At 52.5% G+C, this 17,338-nt stretch overlaps 1 protein-coding gene across 1 annotated transcript in view; it reads left to right on the top strand.

Annotated features, from left to right (window-relative positions):
* Nucleotides 1-1,626: 1,626 nt before the first annotated feature.
* The window catches only part of NR5A1 (nuclear receptor subfamily 5 group A member 1), a 44,433-nt gene continuing 28,721 nt past the window's right edge, over nt 1,627-17,338 (top strand). The window contains exons 1-3 of the mRNA XM_028715357.2: nt 1,627-1,910; nt 7,460-7,601; nt 14,434-15,176. Coding sequence (XP_028571190.2) covers nt 1,806-1,910; nt 7,460-7,601; nt 14,434-15,176 — 990 coding nt within the window. The 5' untranslated portion in view covers nt 1,627-1,805. The remainder of the gene's footprint in view (nt 1,911-7,459; nt 7,602-14,433; nt 15,177-17,338) is intronic.

The following is a 17,338-nucleotide window of genomic DNA, read 5'->3' on the forward strand; positions in this document are numbered from 1 at the left end:
CACATGAGGCTGGGCGCGGGGAAAACAAATAAAAACCGCCGCCCCCGTTTTATTTCCACCGGCGGTAGAGGCACGAAGTTCTCCGGCTGACGCGTGTTCTCTTTCAACGCAGGCAAAGAAAAGATGCTAACGAGTCTTTTCTGAAAAAAATCCGAAACATTTTATCAAGTCCCTCCGAAAGGATGAATTACACTTTTTAAATGGGGGTGTGTGTGTGTTAATTTTCCCTCCTCCCTCCCCCAATCTCAAATTAAGCAGCAGTGACTGACTCGGTGTCTTTTGCTCGGTCCCGGACTCCCCTGAAATCCAGGAGTTCTCCTGGCCGAGGCGAACCGGCCCGGCTGAATCTCCGCGGCGCCGCAGTCTGCGCGCTTTGGGCCGCTGGCCAGTTCCCCGGGCTGACCGTGAGGAGCGAAGCGCGCCACTGGGGAGGCCCGGTCGACGTCACGCGCGCGCGCACCCATCCAACCATCCAGGGTGAGGGGAAACAAACCAGGAGGGAGACTTTTCCCCCCAAGAGGAGAAGGCCGCTGAATACCCCCCATGCCCCCCCCCCCCGTGGAGCACAGTTTCGGTCGCTTCAGTCTGGAGCGGGACCAGGACAGCACCGGGGCCATAGCTGTGCGGGGGCTGCGTGGGGGGGAAGGAGGGATGGGGGGGGGGTGTCCCGTGGCAACTACTCCCGCATGGGGTGGGTGGGGGGAAACCAGCCCCCAAGGGCCCTTCCGCACGCGCTTTGTCCTTCTCAGTCCTTTCGGCCCTTCTTGTAATAGTAGTAGTAGTAGTAGTAATAGTAATAATAGTAGTAGTAACAGCAACAGCAACAGCAACAGCAGCAGCAGCAGCAGCAGCAGCAACAACAACAACAACAACAACAACAACAACATTTATACCCGCCCATCTGGCTGGGTTTCCCCAGCCACTCTGGGCGGCCTCCAACAAAGTATTAAAATACAGTGGTTTGTTAAACATTAAAAGCTTCCCTGAACAGGGCTGCCTTCAGATGTCTTCTAAAAGTCTGGTAGTTGTTTATTTCCTTGACATCTGGTGGGAGGGCGTTCCACAGGGCAGGCGCCACCACTGAGAAGGCCCTCTGCCTGGTTCCCTGTAACCTCACTTCTTGCAGGGAGGGAACCGCCAGAAGGCCCTCGGAGCTGGACCTCAGTGTCCTGGCTGAGCGATGGGGGTGGAGACGCTCCTTCAGGTATACAGGAGAGAGGCTGTTTAGGGCGTTAAAGGTCACCACCAACACTTTGAATTGTGCTTGGAAACGTCCTGGGAGCCAGTGTAGCCCTTTTGCCTCTGCCGCTGCTCCTGAGTAGCCGGTGCGCCCCGTCGGGGCCACAAGTCCATGGAAGCCAGTCCCGAGCTGGGCTGATGAGGACGGGACGTTTCGTCTTCGGGCTGCGCGGGGAGGCGGGGCAAGCGGAGATCTGCTCAAAGGCCGCGGTGGGGGGAAGCCCTGCCCCCACTGGGTGGGTGGGGGTTCTGACTCCCGACGCCCCACCCCGCGGGCATAGTGGAGCCCTAACTCTCCACTCCTCAGCGCCCTCCTTCCCCGGCTGGGCGCTTCTTACTCCCGCCCACCCCCACCCCACCTCCACCCCCCAAGGCTCAAGAGGCGGCGGAGGAGACTGGGCAAGCACAGTCTTCCTCGCCCAGCTACATAGGCGGCTGCCCTCCCTTGCCCATCGGTCGCTCGGTCGGTCCCGCTGCCAGTCTCCCCTTAGGTCCCGGTCCCGCCGCCGCCGCCATCACCGCCGGTTAAGGCTCAGACGCTGCCCGCCTCTCCTACTTTCCCAGAGATGATGGATTACACCTACGACGATGATCTGGACGAGCTTTGCCCTGTCTGCGGGGACAAGGTATCCGGCTATCACTACGGGCTGCTCACCTGCGAGAGCTGCAAGGTAAGGGCCGGCCGTCGAGGGACAGCGACCGGCTCGGGACTGCCTCCCGCAGCCGAGAAAGGGGCTTAGGGGTCGTCTTCTTAGGAAGGAGAGAGGGGAGAGCGTTGAGATCAGGGACCCCCAAATTTGGACCCCCAAAAAATGTTTCAGGGCAGCAGGGTGGGCTTGTGGGGTCGGATGCCCTTCTTTTAAAAATTTGCAGGGTCCCCCTTCCCCAACGAACTCCCCTCCACCCGCCGACTGAATAATGACCCCCGGGTGGGATTATCATAATAAATGCCGCATTGAAATTTTGATGTCGCCCTGGGCGTCTTAACTGCAGCGCCCTAAAACACCCCCGAGCAAAACCGTCCGTGCAGAAAATTATGGTGGCGTATTTTAATACATGACGATAGACGCGCGTATTCAAAAGAGCTTCATCTCTCGGCTAGGGACGGGGTTTACAAATATTTGCAGGGCAAAACGGCGAGAACAGGACTGAAAAGAAAATAATTAGGACGCAAACAAAATTTGAATTATCATCGCTATCACTGCTTCATTGTTATATGAAATAGCGGTAACTGCTTCATGATTATTAAAGTTAATCATTAAAATTAAGCCATGCTACTAATATGAGCAACATAGACGCAAATAATTATATTGATTAAAATAGCTCCAAAAATATTGTTAAACGTATTTTTCTTAAACACCAAGCCATCCTCATCGAACTCTGGATTACCCAGAGCTTCCGAACAGTATTTAATTAATCCCAGAACCTTACCATATTCTGTTGAAAATCCTGGTACATATTTCGACCTGTAGAAGCTTCACTCGTCTTAATTTTCTGGGGCCCATCTCTGTCGCTCAGCCCCGCAACGCTCGCCCTGTAGAACCCACAATACGGCCTCAGTTCCTTTGGGGTTTTTGTTTTCGATCATTTGTGATATTTTAGAGGACTGCGAATGTTTATCACTTCTCCTCGAACCCCGATTTTACGGAGGGCGAGTTTTAAGGAGTCCGTGATCCGGAGCCAAAAATCGCATGTAACGCCGATTTGATGCCATTCCCGTTCAGGAGCGATAGGTTCCCTAAGTCTGTTCCGGGGAGGGGGCCGGGGGGGGGGGAATGCTTCCCCTGCGCGGCCTTTTCGTCCCTAAAACTCTTTTCGAAAAATGCGCGGTAGGAATTCTTTGGAATTCTTTTCTGAGAATGAATAAAATGCTTCCGGAATAAACGAAATCGACTGGTTTGAGGGCGACTCGATCAGGAAATGTGTCCCGGAAAATGCATCCCGGTCTGGAGTTCCCAAGAGGTGATTCAAATAAGGAAATTCGTCTTTTGGGGAACCGCAAGTCTTAGCAGTTAATATTATTAAGAGCCTACCGAAAACTGAACCTAGGGGCGAGTTTGGCGGCTGGGGATCTGGGGACACTTTCCGGTGAGCAGCGTGTGGACGTCCGGGTGTGGATGTGAAGGGGCAATTATTTTCCAAGAAATTGTAGATTTTTAGGCGCGGGGAAATATATGGCTGCGCGAAAGACGCGCGAGGATCCTGCGCGCCTCTTTCCCTGGAGCCGAGCGGGGGGTGGGGGACAGAATGGAGCCCCGGAGCGCTGCTCTCAGCCCCTCTGTGCAAAAGGCCTGGCGGTGCTCAGGACCAGACCCGGCTGGCGCGCTCCGTCCTTCTCTCCAGGAACGGAGAGGGGTCTCCGGAGGCCGCCAGAGGACGGTGCTCGGCTGGGCCCCTGCTGGGAAGGGCCGCTTTGCAAGCGGCGGGTGCGGGAAGGGTTAAGGAGAAACTGGGGTGGGGGGCGAGGCGAATATTGAATATTGCCCTCCACCCCCTGCCGGATGATGACACCCGGCAACGGCATCCCTGTTCTTGGTCATTTTTCTGCTTTGTGGTTTTATTTATTTGCCTGACGTCCTTCTGTTTTTCTTCGTTCAGTTCGGTTTAGTTTCTTTCCAGTTCCCGCGTCCTCACTTGCTGTCCCTAACGGTGTTTTAGCTTGCTTGCTTGCTTGCTTGTTTTGAGACGGTGTTTTTGAGATTCCTGCCTTAACTGTGGGACCGAGGAAGGTGGGGGAGGGAGAGGCCCAGAGACGGAAGCCTCAGTTTACCAGGATGCGTCTCGGGGTATGTCTGTCACATTTGTCGTGAGGCCCCCACAAAGGAAGGCCAAGGTCCATGGAGTCTCTTCAAGCTTCTGGAGGTGCCCCCCCCATCATGTGTGTCGGGGGGGGGAAGAATCGGCAGCTCCAGCTTGAACTATGCGATCGCCCCCACCCTCACCACCAGCGAAAGGGAGGGGACTGACAATGCCCTAAGCGCCTTGCGGGGGTGGGTGGGTGGGAGGGTGCCAGTTAGGTCCTGAGAGAGACTCTAGTCTTAAGAAACATCTGCCACCCTGTCTCAGTCTCTGCCTGGAAAAAAGTGTATTCCTTCACTTACACTCCAGAATTATAATTAGGGTCATTAAATGTATCGCTCCCTCTTCACCAGTAGGTCCCAGGGCGGCTTACAGCAATCTGAAATTCAGAATTAACAATTGTGTGGTAAGCCGGCACTGCTCCCCCTCCTCCCGCGTGGTTCTTGCAGTTTAACATCCTGGCTGAAGGTTAGATTCCAGGAGGCAGAATATGGCAGGGCCTGGGGTATCTGCAGACAGGTGCCGGGGCTGAAGCGAGGGGGCCGGGGCGGTGGAGCCAACCGAGGAACCGTGCGCGACTTGCCTTCTGAGAAGAGGCGCGCTCTTGAGGCTCCCTTTCCCCAGGGTGAGGCCACCTCTTCTAGGGATTCATCCCCGCAGCTGAGCCGCCCACCTTATTCTGAGTCGAAGATCTTTTTATTTAATTGCCTGAGGTTGTGACGTCACCGGCGGCTTGCAGAAGTTCACAAGACAAAATGAGTCGCTGAAATGTGCTTTATTTTAAATAATCGCAATATAATATGATTCTCCTCCTTATGTGGAGGTGGTGATGGAATAATAATAATAATAATAATAATAATAATAATAAATTATTTTTACACAGCCCATTTAATTGGATTGCCCTAGCCACTCTGTGGGTGGCTTCCAGTATATATAAACACATAGTAAAACACAGTAAAACATTACACCTTATAGAGCTTCCCTATACGTACAGGGCAGCCTTCAGATGTTTCATAAATGTTATATAATTACTCATCTCCTGATGGGAGGGCGTTCCACAGGGCGGGCGCCACCACCGAGAAGGCCCTCTGCCTGGTTCCCTGTATCTTCACTTCTCGCAGGGAGGGAACCGCCAGAAGGCCCTCGGAGCTGGACCTCAGAGTTCTGGGTTCTTGTCGCCCCTCCTTGATAGGAGTCGGGGTGGGGGCCATGGTGGGGGCCAGAATAGGACAGATTGATTAGACGCTAATTATTATTGGAGCTGTGGTCCCCAAAGGGGTCCCTGGCCCCCCAGTTCTCCTCTGCTCCAGCCAGCATGGCCACCGGACTGGTTAGGGGTGATGGGAGTCGTCCCCTTTGCTATCAAGTGCTGGGGGGGTCCGGGGTGCCGCGGTTATTGCCCCCCCCAGCCCTGAAACTCCCCGGTTGCTCCGCATTTCCCCCCCTCTCATCGTTGCTCCATCCCTTCTTTGCTCAAAAGTCTTCCTCTTCCATTTCCGAGCTGCCTCATGTGTGATTTATATTATTATATTATATTATATTATATTATATTATATTATATTATATTATATTATATTATATTATATTATATTATATTATATTATATTTATTATATTATATTATATTATATTATATTATATTATATTATATTATATTATATTATATTTATTATATTATATTATATTATATTTATTATATTTATTATATTATTATTATAATTATTTTAACTCCTGGTGCGATGTGTGGTCTTCTGCATGTAGTTCCAAACTGTGATAATTTACAACAGGTACTTTATAATAAGCAAACATCCAAACATGGAAGCTATTATTTTATTTTAAAAGCCACACGTTCGATCCCCAGTAGGGTGGGAACGTCCCCTGCCAAAACCCCGTGAGCTCTGCTACCAGTCCATACAGGCAGCGTTGAGCCAGGTGAACCAAAGTTCTGCCTAGGTATGAGGCAGATTTCCATTTTCCTGACCAAAAAAGTTAACATGGTATAATCTTCTTCATCAGATGCATATGGGGACATGACTCTTGGGTTGTGGTATTGTTTAGAGATTGTTGTTTATTGTTTACGACTACTTTTGTAATGTTTGTAATTGTGTTGTTGTTTTTACATGTTGTAAGCTGCCTTGAATTATGGTTTTAACTTTGGAAAGGCAGCACACAGATAAAACCATTGAAAGACAGAGAGGACGTTAAGTGTGAAATCAGAGGGAAATAAAATGGATTTATGATTATGAACAGTATCACTACCATCTTACAAAGGGCCCAAAAGTATAAAGTACAGTGGTACCTCAGGTTACATACACTTCAGGTTACAGATGCTTCAGGTTACAGACTCCGCTAACCCAGAAATAGTGCTTCAGGTTAAGAACTTTGCTTCAGGATGAGAACAGAAATTGCACAGCAGCAGCAGGAGGCCCCATTAGCTAAAGTGGTACCTCAGGTTAAGAACAGTTTCAGGTTAAGTACGGACCTCCGGAACGAATTAAGTACTTAACCTGAGGTACCACTGTAAAGACAAAAACAGTCTATGCCGACAGACTCACCATCAGAGAGACATAGCACAAAAGAAATAAACAACGCGGAAGGCAGAGGAAAGCAAGTGTTGGAGCAGTTGCTCCCCGATTGGCCCACGGATGGGACCGGGGTGGTCTCCCCTTTGCAGTGTTGCTGTTCCTTGAACAGTCCCTCAGATAAAGGATGCAGAAATGGTTTCAGTCGCCCTTCCCAGAGCAGAGTTGATGATCATAATGCTTTGGTACACGTGTCCTGGGGTACACTCTCACACGCATTCAGGTCTCCCGATTCCACCCTGCCGCTTTCCCAGTTGCCCCCCCCCCCTTGTGTCCCAAAGAGCGCCAGAGGGAACTGGGTTTTGAGACAAGGACCAGAGCTAGCTATCTAAGCCCGGAAGCAGCACAATTATTTATTAAATTTGTATAGTGCTCTTCATCCAAAGATCCCAGGGCGGTTCACAACAGGAAAAACACAAAATGAGGGCACAAATACATAATAAAACATAAACTAACAAGCAAACAGCTCCCCTCGCAGCAGCACCTTTAAAAGGACACAGAATGTTAATCGGCTGACAAGAAGAAGGGCCGCAGGTCATGTAGTCTTCTCCCGCCCGCACCCGATCTTCATCTGTGTCGGGGTTCCCTGTGAGTTCCTCAGAATCATAGGCTCTGCTCTGGAAGGTCTGGCAAATTCACTAAAGCGAGCGTTCCTCTGGGCATACTCAGAGCGCATGTTTGAATCCTCCTCCCAAGTGTGACAGCTGCTTTGGGCAGGGCGGGGCTTGCAAGGCGAGGGGTGTGGGACCCACCTGTGACCCCCGTTTGTGGGGAATTCTTCGCGCTTCCAGGCTCCTTGAACTTCTCACACTCCCCCCCCCCCGCACATCTTTCCCTCAGGGCTTCTTCAAGAGAACCGTGCAGAACAGCAAGCACTACACGTGTACGGAGAACCAGAACTGCAAGATCGACAAGACGCAGCGCAAGAGGTGTCCCTACTGCCGCTTCCAGAAGTGCCTCGTGGTGGGCATGAAACTCGAAGGTGACTTCCGTGGGCAGAGTCTTGGGCGGGCGGGCGGGAGGGGGGCGAGTCTTTGCAACACGGAAGGTAGGTGGGGACGCGAAAGCGCCTTCTGCCAAGCGGGCGGGGAGGGATCCTGACATCCAGCCTATGTCCTGGATGCTGCTGCCTCTGAGCTGACCGCGGCCAGGAGGGCTTTCGCTCCGGCCCAAACAGGACGTGGGGACGTGGGACTTGACGTGGGCGGGAGTCGGTGGAAGGACTGGCGACGTGACCCCTACCGGCCAATTTTCTTCCTCGTCCCCCCTCTTAACCCCCGTTGCTTTTCTACCTCTGAGATGACGAGGAAGCAAAACATATAGGTATACATGCATTTCCTGCCTAGGTCGTGAGAATGCAACACCTTCCTTGGCCAGGAGGCGCGTTTTTGAAAAGAGCGCGCCTCCACGCACAGCGTCCACCCAAACAACAGTGCCAGGCGGTTTAAAAGAGGCTTTTTGAGATGTTCTAGATCTGCTTCCTTTATATATTTAGCCTCTTTCCCCTCTACCCACCCCGTCCCCTAGTAACCCCCCACCTGCTGGGTTTCCATGTGTCCCGTGTGGGTCTCTAGAAGAAGGGCAGGGACCTCTAGAAGAAGGGCAGGGACCTTGGAAGTGAGACCCTGTAAAATGCAAAGGAGCCGAGTGCTTTTCCTGCCTGTGCTGTCAATCTTAGTTGCAAGCCACAATCTCCTTATTACTATTAATTCCGTGTTCCATTTGAGCCTAAGGCCGTTATCACTGGGAAAGTCGGATAATGATGACAGTATTCTTGTGGTTCCTCAGTAACCAACTGGAAGGCTTTAAAAGAGGGCGGGACGAATTCATGCAGGATTATAAGGCTATCCATGGCAGCAATGCTTTCAGACGTGCTCAGGTCCTGCTCGCGTGTTTCCCGTGGGGGTATCTGGGTGGCCACTGTGAGAACAGGATGCGGGACTGGACCCCCCCCCCCCCCTTGGGCTCCTCTTATGTTCTTGAGGCAAAATGCCTGCGCAGCCTCTTCTGACGCTCTTATGTCCAAAGAGCGTTTCGCGCCCCCCCCCGCGTCATAATGCTGACTTTTTAAGAGATAGGGCGATAATAAAATCTGGCGGGAGTCCCGTCCGCCCCCGTCTCATTGCCCAGGCCCAATTCCTGATGCTCGGCTCGCTTTGCTGGAGAAGTCCTGGGGAAAAAAACCCCGCATTTATTTTTATATTGCTTTTAAAGCCCGACTTCCCAGCTCTGTTTCCACTGAGTGATCTGAAGACTGGTATAATTCCCATTTAGAGCCTAGGCGATTAAAAAGCCGCAGTACCGATTCAATGCACACTATTTGCTGGTACTCCCAGTTTAAAACCCGACTCCCCAGCTCCGTTTCCGCTGCGGGTTTGCTGTCATGTTCGGGGACTTTCCTGCCTTAGAGAGCAGAGCGGAGGGCGGCCTGGAGAGCAGGCTTTGAGCGACATAAAGTGAAAGCGAATTCCTCCATGGGGTGGAAAGGAGGGGGCGAGGCTGGGCGCGGGTCCCGGGGGAGGCCTGCTCCAACAGCATAGTAGTCTAGGTCTGGAAGGACACGACGTGTCTCCGGGAACCAATTGGGGTTTCAAATAATAAAAACAGGATAAAAATAAACACACAGAAAGATCACGTGAGAGCCATCTTCAAATACCTAAAGGGCTGTCGCATGGAAAATGGACCATGCTTGTTTTTTCCTGCTCCGGAGGGCAGGACCCGAACTCATGGTTTCAAGCGACAAGGCAGGAGATTCATTCAGGCTCAGCAATCAGGAAGAAATTTCTGGCGGCCAAAGCTGTTCGGCGGTGGAAGGGTCTCCCGCGGGAGGTGGTGGTCTCTGCCTCCTCGGAGGCTGGAGAGCCACCTGTCAGGGGTTCCGTAGTTGTGATTCCAGGGGTTGGACTAGATGACCCCTGGGGAACCCTTTCAAGAAACCCCAAGTAAAGGCTACCAGTTTTATCAGATCATGAAGGCTAGTTCCATAGTTGCCAGGCTTGCGGGGGGCGGGGGGGGGTCGTCTTGAACAGGATGCTTCTGTTGCCTATGTCACAAAGCAATGCCAAATCATATAAAGTGTCCGGAGGTTCTACTCGTTGTAAAAATCTCAAATATGTGCGTTTCTCTCCATTAAAGCTGTATCCCAGAGTAGTGTGGTACAAAGCGTCCAGTGTAAGATTTTGGGCTGTTTCCCACTGAGTTGCAATTATTATTAATATTAATTAATAAATTAATTACATTTCTAGACTGCCCTTCTTCCGAGGGTCACAGGGCAGTGTACAATATAAAATCTCAAAAAACACACTCCTTAGTAACAATTAAAAAAACAATATCTCCCCACAGCTTAAAAGGCCACAGATGATGATTATACCTCACCCCACCTGGTTTGGTTTCCCCAGCCACTTTGGGTGGCTTACAGCATATCTAAAAACTGGCTGGAGAGCAGTGTTTTTGCCTGGCACTTAAAGATATGTAGAGATGGCACCAGGCTAGCCCCACCCCCCCCATGGGGAGAGCGTCCCACAAGTGGGGAGCCAACACAGAAAAGGCCCCTTCTCATCTTGCCGCCCTCTGGACCTCTGGTGGAGGGGCCACGTGAAGAAGGGCCTCAGAGCTTCTGGACAGAAGTGGTCCTTGACGAGTTGTGCTCCTGCGCCATTTAAGGCTTTGTAGGTCAAATCCAGCACTGAACTGGGCCCGAAAACTAAGTGGCAGCCAGTTGAGCCACAGTTGGCATTATATGCTCAAACTGTCTTATTCATGCGGCCAAGGTCATATATAAGACCACTTCTTTTGACAATACATTTACATTTGCATCATCAAAAATATTCAGTAACATTAATTTTGGGCAACGAACAATAGTTTCTTTAGCAATATTTATCATTCATGTCAAGAATAAATTCCAAAAATCTTGCACCAAATTACAGTAAATGGTAATATGTACGAAGTTTATTGCAGTCCCTCCAACTAGTAGGTGATAAAGAAGGAAATATTTTTGACATTTGCAAAGGAGTGCAATAAGATCTGTGCAATAATTTCAAGGAGTTTTCCCAAAGAAATCTGGAAGCAGATTTTTAAGGGCTGTGATCCCCTAATTTTATTCCCATCCTTGGGAATAATTTGTGTGCAAATATCTAGTTCCCATATCTTTTTGAGGGGGTTCCATAGATCCATTGATAACCTACATTAAGCAATATAGAGTATAATTAACATCTAATCCCTTCCCTCCTGTATCCATTGCAATTTTCAAATTTGGTTAAGGGTGACTGTTTTTCTACACTCCTCACCCTCTCCATTTGCACATCCAGACTCAGGCACGCTCATGGGTGAGCTGTGTGATAAGCCGGTGGAGATAGGGTTTTCGTGTATGGGGGGTACTTTGTACATGCTCAGAAGCACCCTCCACACATATCCCAAGGCATGTGGATGAAAGCAGGCAGTGCCAAGAAGGGGTGTCTGTGTGTTTGTGTGGGCAGTAGGGGTATAACAATTTCCTGTATCATAAAGGGATGCACTTTTGCTTAAAAACACTGAAAAGGGACTAATTATTCTCAGTTATGGAAAAAGCTTGCCCTGAAATGAAAAGTTGGAAACATTGTATATGTAAAGTTACTACTCATAACTATGAGCACTTTTTAAAGCTTCATGGAACTGTTTATAACTTTTACAGCTGCCTGGAACTTCCTAAAACTGCTGAGAATGTTCAAGAAGAATCCAGATATTGGTCGGTCTATATGGAAAGATTTCTGGACAAACAACTAAACTTCTTAATTTTTAATATTTCTTTCTGTGGCAATATACAATTGTGGTTGGAGAAACCCAGTTGGACGGGCAGAGTATAAATATAATCATAATCATTACAATGTCGCACAAGATCCTCAATTTATTCTCAGCAATAAGAAGTGATGGACCATGTATAAAAACATTGTACATGTATTAGAAAATTTGCAAGCTCCATTTTTCCTGTATACATGCTATGCATAATACATTATACAGTTACATATACAGAAATCGATGTATTGATTTCGGGGTGACCTTTTTTCAAAAGGTTTGGAAATGACAGTTCATTCCTTTGTTTTTAGGCAAAAGTTCATCTAACTAAGCTACAGGAACATGAGGTTGTAAAAAAGTTACAACCCTAGCGGGCACTTCCCTTTCCAGAGATCCCAGGGGAAAGGAATAAAAATAATACTGTATTCAGATTTGTTTTTTGTTTAAATCCCAGCAGTCCGGACATTTATTCCGGCGGGTGCTCAGCTTTTTCTACCGTTGCAAGGAAATAGCCTTCTATCCTGAGCAGTACTGAGTGTCGGCCACGCAGTGGACTGGGATGCGGGCCTCACTGGAGTCCCTTGGGCACGCCCATTGCGCAGAACCTGGCTGACAGCAGGCACCATGGGGGGGGGGGGGGAGAGATCTGCTCGGTGGTGAAGTGCCCCCACTTTGCATGCCAAAGGCTCCAGGTTCAATCCTGGCACCCCCACCCCCCTTAAAAGGACCCTTGGCCGGAGAGCTGGTGCCAGCACAGCAGACAATACCGGTGCGTTAGATGGACACCAGTGTCCGCCAGATTCTTCTGTTCTGTGCCTTGGCGGAGCAGCTGTGATGAAACCTTGGGCCTCACCCCGGAGGTTTCTGAGCTACAATTCCTCTCAACCCCAGCTGATGGGAGTTGTAGTCGAAAATATTTGTTTGCATTTGTATCCCACCTCGTTCTCCGAGGAGCTTAAGGTGGCAGAGGTACAGGGTTCTCCCCTATTTAATCCCATCTAGCAATACCACTGCAGTGCCCTTGAGCGCATGCAGAGTGCCCGTACGCTTTGATGCCTTGCGACTGGCCTTAGCCTTGCCCGTGTCTGGTGGGCTTCGCGTGGCTTTATCCGCCAGGGGTCGCCGCGAGGGGCGGAGAAGGGCTATAGTTCAGGAGTTCTCCCAGGCTTAGACCCCAGGGACATCTCCAGCAAGCAGGGCTGGGAGAAGACTCACGAGGAGACGCTGCCAGTCAGTTGTAGACAATACTAAGCTCTATAGACCAGGACTCTATAGACTGACTTGGCATAAGACAACTGCCCCACGTTCTTCTGTTCTTCTGCGTGGAGCAAATAGGCGCACGAAAAAGGGAACGAAAGAGAAGGAGGGGCACACATTCCAACACAACACCCTGGTCGGGTGTTATTTATTCATTATTAATTAATTAATTAATTAATTGCATTTATATCCCCTCTTTTCCTTGGAGGAGCTCAATGTGGCATCCACGTAGCGTCCAGAGTGGCGCAATTTAATCCTAACGACAACCCTGTGAGGGAGGCTAGAGTGACAAGCAGTGACTGGCCCGGGGGGTCGACCACACCTGAACTCCCCATTCTCATTTCCCGTCGACCGGCTTGCAGGAATTGGTGGGACTTTGCTGGGAGGTCCCTTCCCCAGCTTTCTGAATGATTTAATTTGTAACGCACTGCCTTTCTGGCCAAGGAACCCAAGGCGGCTCACCATTTCCGAATGCAGAAACCAATAAATTACACAGCATAAACCAAGAAGTTCTCGCTGAAGTAGGAACCAGACCGAGGTGAGGAGTTGAGTTTTGGCGTGCCTCTTCCGCTCCAGATGTGGTCCCCAGGCTCCAGCAGCCTCTGGAGAGCCGCAGGCCCCTCATCCCCGGCGCTCCGAGCTTGGGGGGGTGGCCTGTTGCGCCAGCAGCCTGCTTCCAAGATACACCTGGAGGATGGGCAGCGCCAGAAAAGCATCTCGGACCACCGAGGTCTTTGGCTGGACCTCCCAATGTCATTTGCTGGCTGGGCCGCTGGCTTCTAGCTCATGCGCAGACCGCTGGGGCGCACAGATGGGGCGGGTCGGTCCCCCCTCCAAAGTAGGAACAAGGACCTCCAGAAAGTTAACACCTGAGCACGTCGTTCCTCCTTTTCAAGTCGGCTTCAACTTTTAATAGTAGCTCGGGCTTACTAGCCCCGAATGGCCCTTGGCCCCAGGAGGAGCTTCGGCAGAGGCGTTTCCGCGGCCAGTGGCCGCCGCCGCCGCCTGCCTTCCTTCCTCGCTCCGGAGGAAGGTGGGAGGCGAAGCCGCGTCCTCTGCCAAGGGACCCCGCGGGATGGCCGGGCCTCCTCTTCTCCCGGGTTCGTGGGAGTCGCTCTTGGCGGCTGGAAGCCTCTCCTGGCTTCTCCCTCCCGCTTCCCCTCTTCTCAGGGACTAGGGCGGGAGGTGGGATATGGGGCGAGTTTCTTCTTTTGGAAGCGGGGGAGGAGAGCGCTCGCTTCCAGGGCGCGCTTCCAAGGCAGCTGCTGCGCTTTTGGGAACAGTGTCGGCATCGGGGATGGAGCCCGGGGGAGGTCAGCAGAGAAGCACCTGCGCGGGTTTCACAACCGTGACACATTCTTGCGCTCTGCTCGAGGGTCGCGGCGCGGGCAGTGGCGCGAAATAACAACAGGGAAAGGGGAAAGGGGCCTTTACGCCTAGGACCACGCGCTCCGTCCCCCTCGCTAGGACCCTCCTGCAGTCATCCTCTTCCCCCTGAAGCCCCGAGGGTCTAGCATCCACACAGTGTTCAGATGCGCATTAAAAGGGCTAGCCAGCACGCCCTGTTTACATTCAAACGTGTTTCAAAGTCACAGTGAGTGCACGCAACCTGCAGTGTCGCCAAAGCGGGGCGGAGCAGGGGCCAGATTCGTGGCGTTCCCCCACCCCGCGTGCAGTCGTTTGAACGCAGCCTGGGCCTTCCTGGTCGGATTTTGTCTGACGCCTTTTCCCCGCTTTCTCTCCCTTTCCCCCTCCTCCTTCTTCTCCTCCCTCCCTCCTCCCTCCAGCCGTGCGCGCCGACCGCATGCGGGGTGGCCGGAACAAGTTCGGGCCCATGTACAAGCGGGACCGAGCCATGAAACAGCAGAAGAAGGCGCTGATCCGCGCCAACAGCTTCAAACTGGAGACCGCCCAGCCGCCCATCGTGTCCCCGGTGCAGGCGGCGGCGGCGGCGGAGTACGGCGGGCTGTCGGCCTCGCTGCACGGCCTGAGCCACCACCACCACCAGCAGCAGCCTGGGGTGGCAAAGGCGCTGCCCCCGTCCGGCAGCGGCGGCGGCAGCAGCTCCGGCAACGGGATAAGCAGCTCCACCGCCATGGCGCCCGTCGACTACGAGCGCAGCTCCTACGGGACGCCCGCGCTGGCCATGCCGGTGCCCTCGGGCCACGGGCCGCTCTCGGGTTACCACTACCAGTCCTTCGCCAACCGGGCCATCAAGTCCGAGTTCCCGGACCCATACGCGACGCACCCAAACGAGGCAGCCCCGCCGTACCCCTACCCGGAGGTCTACCCCAGCGGCGGCTCCGCAGCCACTGGGGGCGACTTGCCCGACGTGATCCTGAAGCTGCTGCAGCACGAGCCCGACGAGGCGCAACTCAAGGCCCGCATCCTGGCCTGCCTGCAGGAGGAGCAGAGCAAGGCCCGCCACGAGAAGCTCAGCGCCTTTGGCGTCATGTGTAAGATGGCGGATCAGACCCTCTTCGCCATCGTGGAGTGGGCACGCAGCTGCATCTTCTTCAAAGAGCTGGAGGTGAGTGGGGGGGGGGGGCGGGGTTGCTGCTTCTCGCTGGGGGGGGGGGCGAACCCCGAGAGGAAATGGCTTCCCACGACCTACATCTCCCCGACTTGGGCATGTTTCCAGCGGTTGCTTTGTTTGGTCCCGGGGGGGTGGTGAGGAGGAAGGTTGAACTGTGGCTGGGGCGAGGCCTGCTTTGAGCACGTGCAGAGCGCCGGCAGCGAACGCAGGGTAAGTCTTCTGCCAGGTAAGGACTCCCACAGCTTCACCTGCGCTCAGTAATTGACCTTGGGAACCCTCTTTGAGGTGCCCGTCTGGCTCAGGGGCTGCCACGCGAAAGGGCAGCTGGTGCCCAGTTCTCTCTGCGGAGGTCGAGGCTGCCCCTTGCCCTCCTCCCCAGACCCTGTGGGCAAGCGGTGGTGGGAACCTGGGAAGCCTTGGCCAAGGGCAGTTGATTGTTCGCTGTGCCCAACAGCCGCCCTTTCAGGGACTTCAGCTCAGAGTTGCTCAAGAACAGCCTGAAAGAATGTCCTGCCCACTGTGCCCCATGGTTACTGGTGTCCATTTGGGCTGATGGGACAGGAGGCAGGGCCGCCCCCTGGACAGGTTGCAAATGAGAACGGGGAGGCTGCTGAGAGCGAGTAGAGGCTGGTGGGCCCACAGGTGCCTCCTTGGCCAAAGGTGTCTTAAGAGTGAGCCCCATAGAGTGCAGTGGGGCTTACCCGCAGGTAAGTGTGCGTATGATTTCAGGCATGGCTGCCTCCCTCAATGCTTGGAAAGGGGTGTGCGTGCGGATATTGAGGCATGGCCTCCCCTTAGTCCACTTTGCCTGTGCAGAAGGGATCTGCTTCATCCCATATTTTGGGGTCCCAGGCGGAACAACAGACCCACATGGACCGTCTCCTTCCTGAACCTTACGGAAGGGCAGGTGTGCGTGTGAGAGTGGAGAGGGGCCACTTCTGTGCTCAGCCCTCAGCTGAGAGTGGATTCGGGACCTCACTTGGGCCTGGGGAATCCGAGTTCGAATCCCTTTCTGAAAGGTAAAGGGACCCCTGACCGTTAGGTCCAGTGGCAGATGACTCTGGGGTTGCACGCCCAGAGCAGCGCACAGAATCTCTTTCCTAAATGGTGGGCTTATTCACCACTTGGAAAAAACGCATTATGAGCGGCAGAGAGCTGCCCTTCCTCTTTGAAAGTGTCATTCAGTGTGAATCTGTGGTGGTGTGAGATTTGCACCCGGGACTCCTCTGCATTGTACAAGCCCTTGAGGAAATGGCTACAATAAATAAGACCAAAGCAATAGCCGCTGTAGAAATGCTTTCAAATGAATGAAAATTCATGTGTTCAGGGCAGCCTCTTTCAGTAGCAATGACGGGGCTTTCACATTTAAAATACCTAAATGAGCTCTCCCCAGTGTGGCTTTATAGTGTCCCACTAAAACTGCTATCAGAGTTTTAAAAAACCCACTAGCCAGGCAATTGATGGGCATAACTCATTTGAGGTCCGGCCGATGTGGGAGGAAGAGGGCTCAGCTGGCAAATGGGGCTCTAGGAGATTCCTCCGTTAAGGAGCCAGAGGCACCGCCAGGGTCCCTGGGCTCTCACTGCCTGCCTTCCTCCAAGGCCAGTGGATCTCTGTAGCCCTCTCTCCTCACTCCAGGCAGGCAACAAACTGCTCTCCGATTGCAACTTCGCTTTTTAGATCTGGGTTTAAGATCTTCTGCACGAAACAGGTCTGCCATTGGAAGGCCATTGCTTGGATGTATAAATAAAATCTCAGAGCACATCACAACAATTGTGCATAAAACCATACAAGAAAAGCTATATAACAAAGTTAACATTAAAGTAAAGGTAAAGGGACCCCTGACCATTAGGTCCAGTCGCGACCGACTCTGGGGTTGCGGCACTCATCTCGCTTTATTGGCCGAGGGAGCCAGCATACATCTTCCGGGTCATGTGGCCAGCAGGACTAAGCCGCTTCTGGCGAACCAGAGCAGCGCACGGAAACGCTGTTTACCTTCCCGCCAGAGTGGTACCTATTTATCTACTTGCACTTTGACGTGCTTTCGAACTGCTAGGTTGGCAGGAGAAGGGACCGAGCAACGGGAGCTCACCCCGTCGCGGGGATTTGAACCGCCGACCTTCTGATCGGCAAGTCCTAGGCTCTGCGTCCCTAAA

Source organism: Podarcis muralis, chromosome Z (genome assembly GCF_964188315.1).
Source record: "Podarcis muralis chromosome Z, rPodMur119.hap1.1, whole genome shotgun sequence".
NCBI classification, from domain to species: domain Eukaryota; kingdom Metazoa; phylum Chordata; class Lepidosauria; order Squamata; family Lacertidae; genus Podarcis; species Podarcis muralis.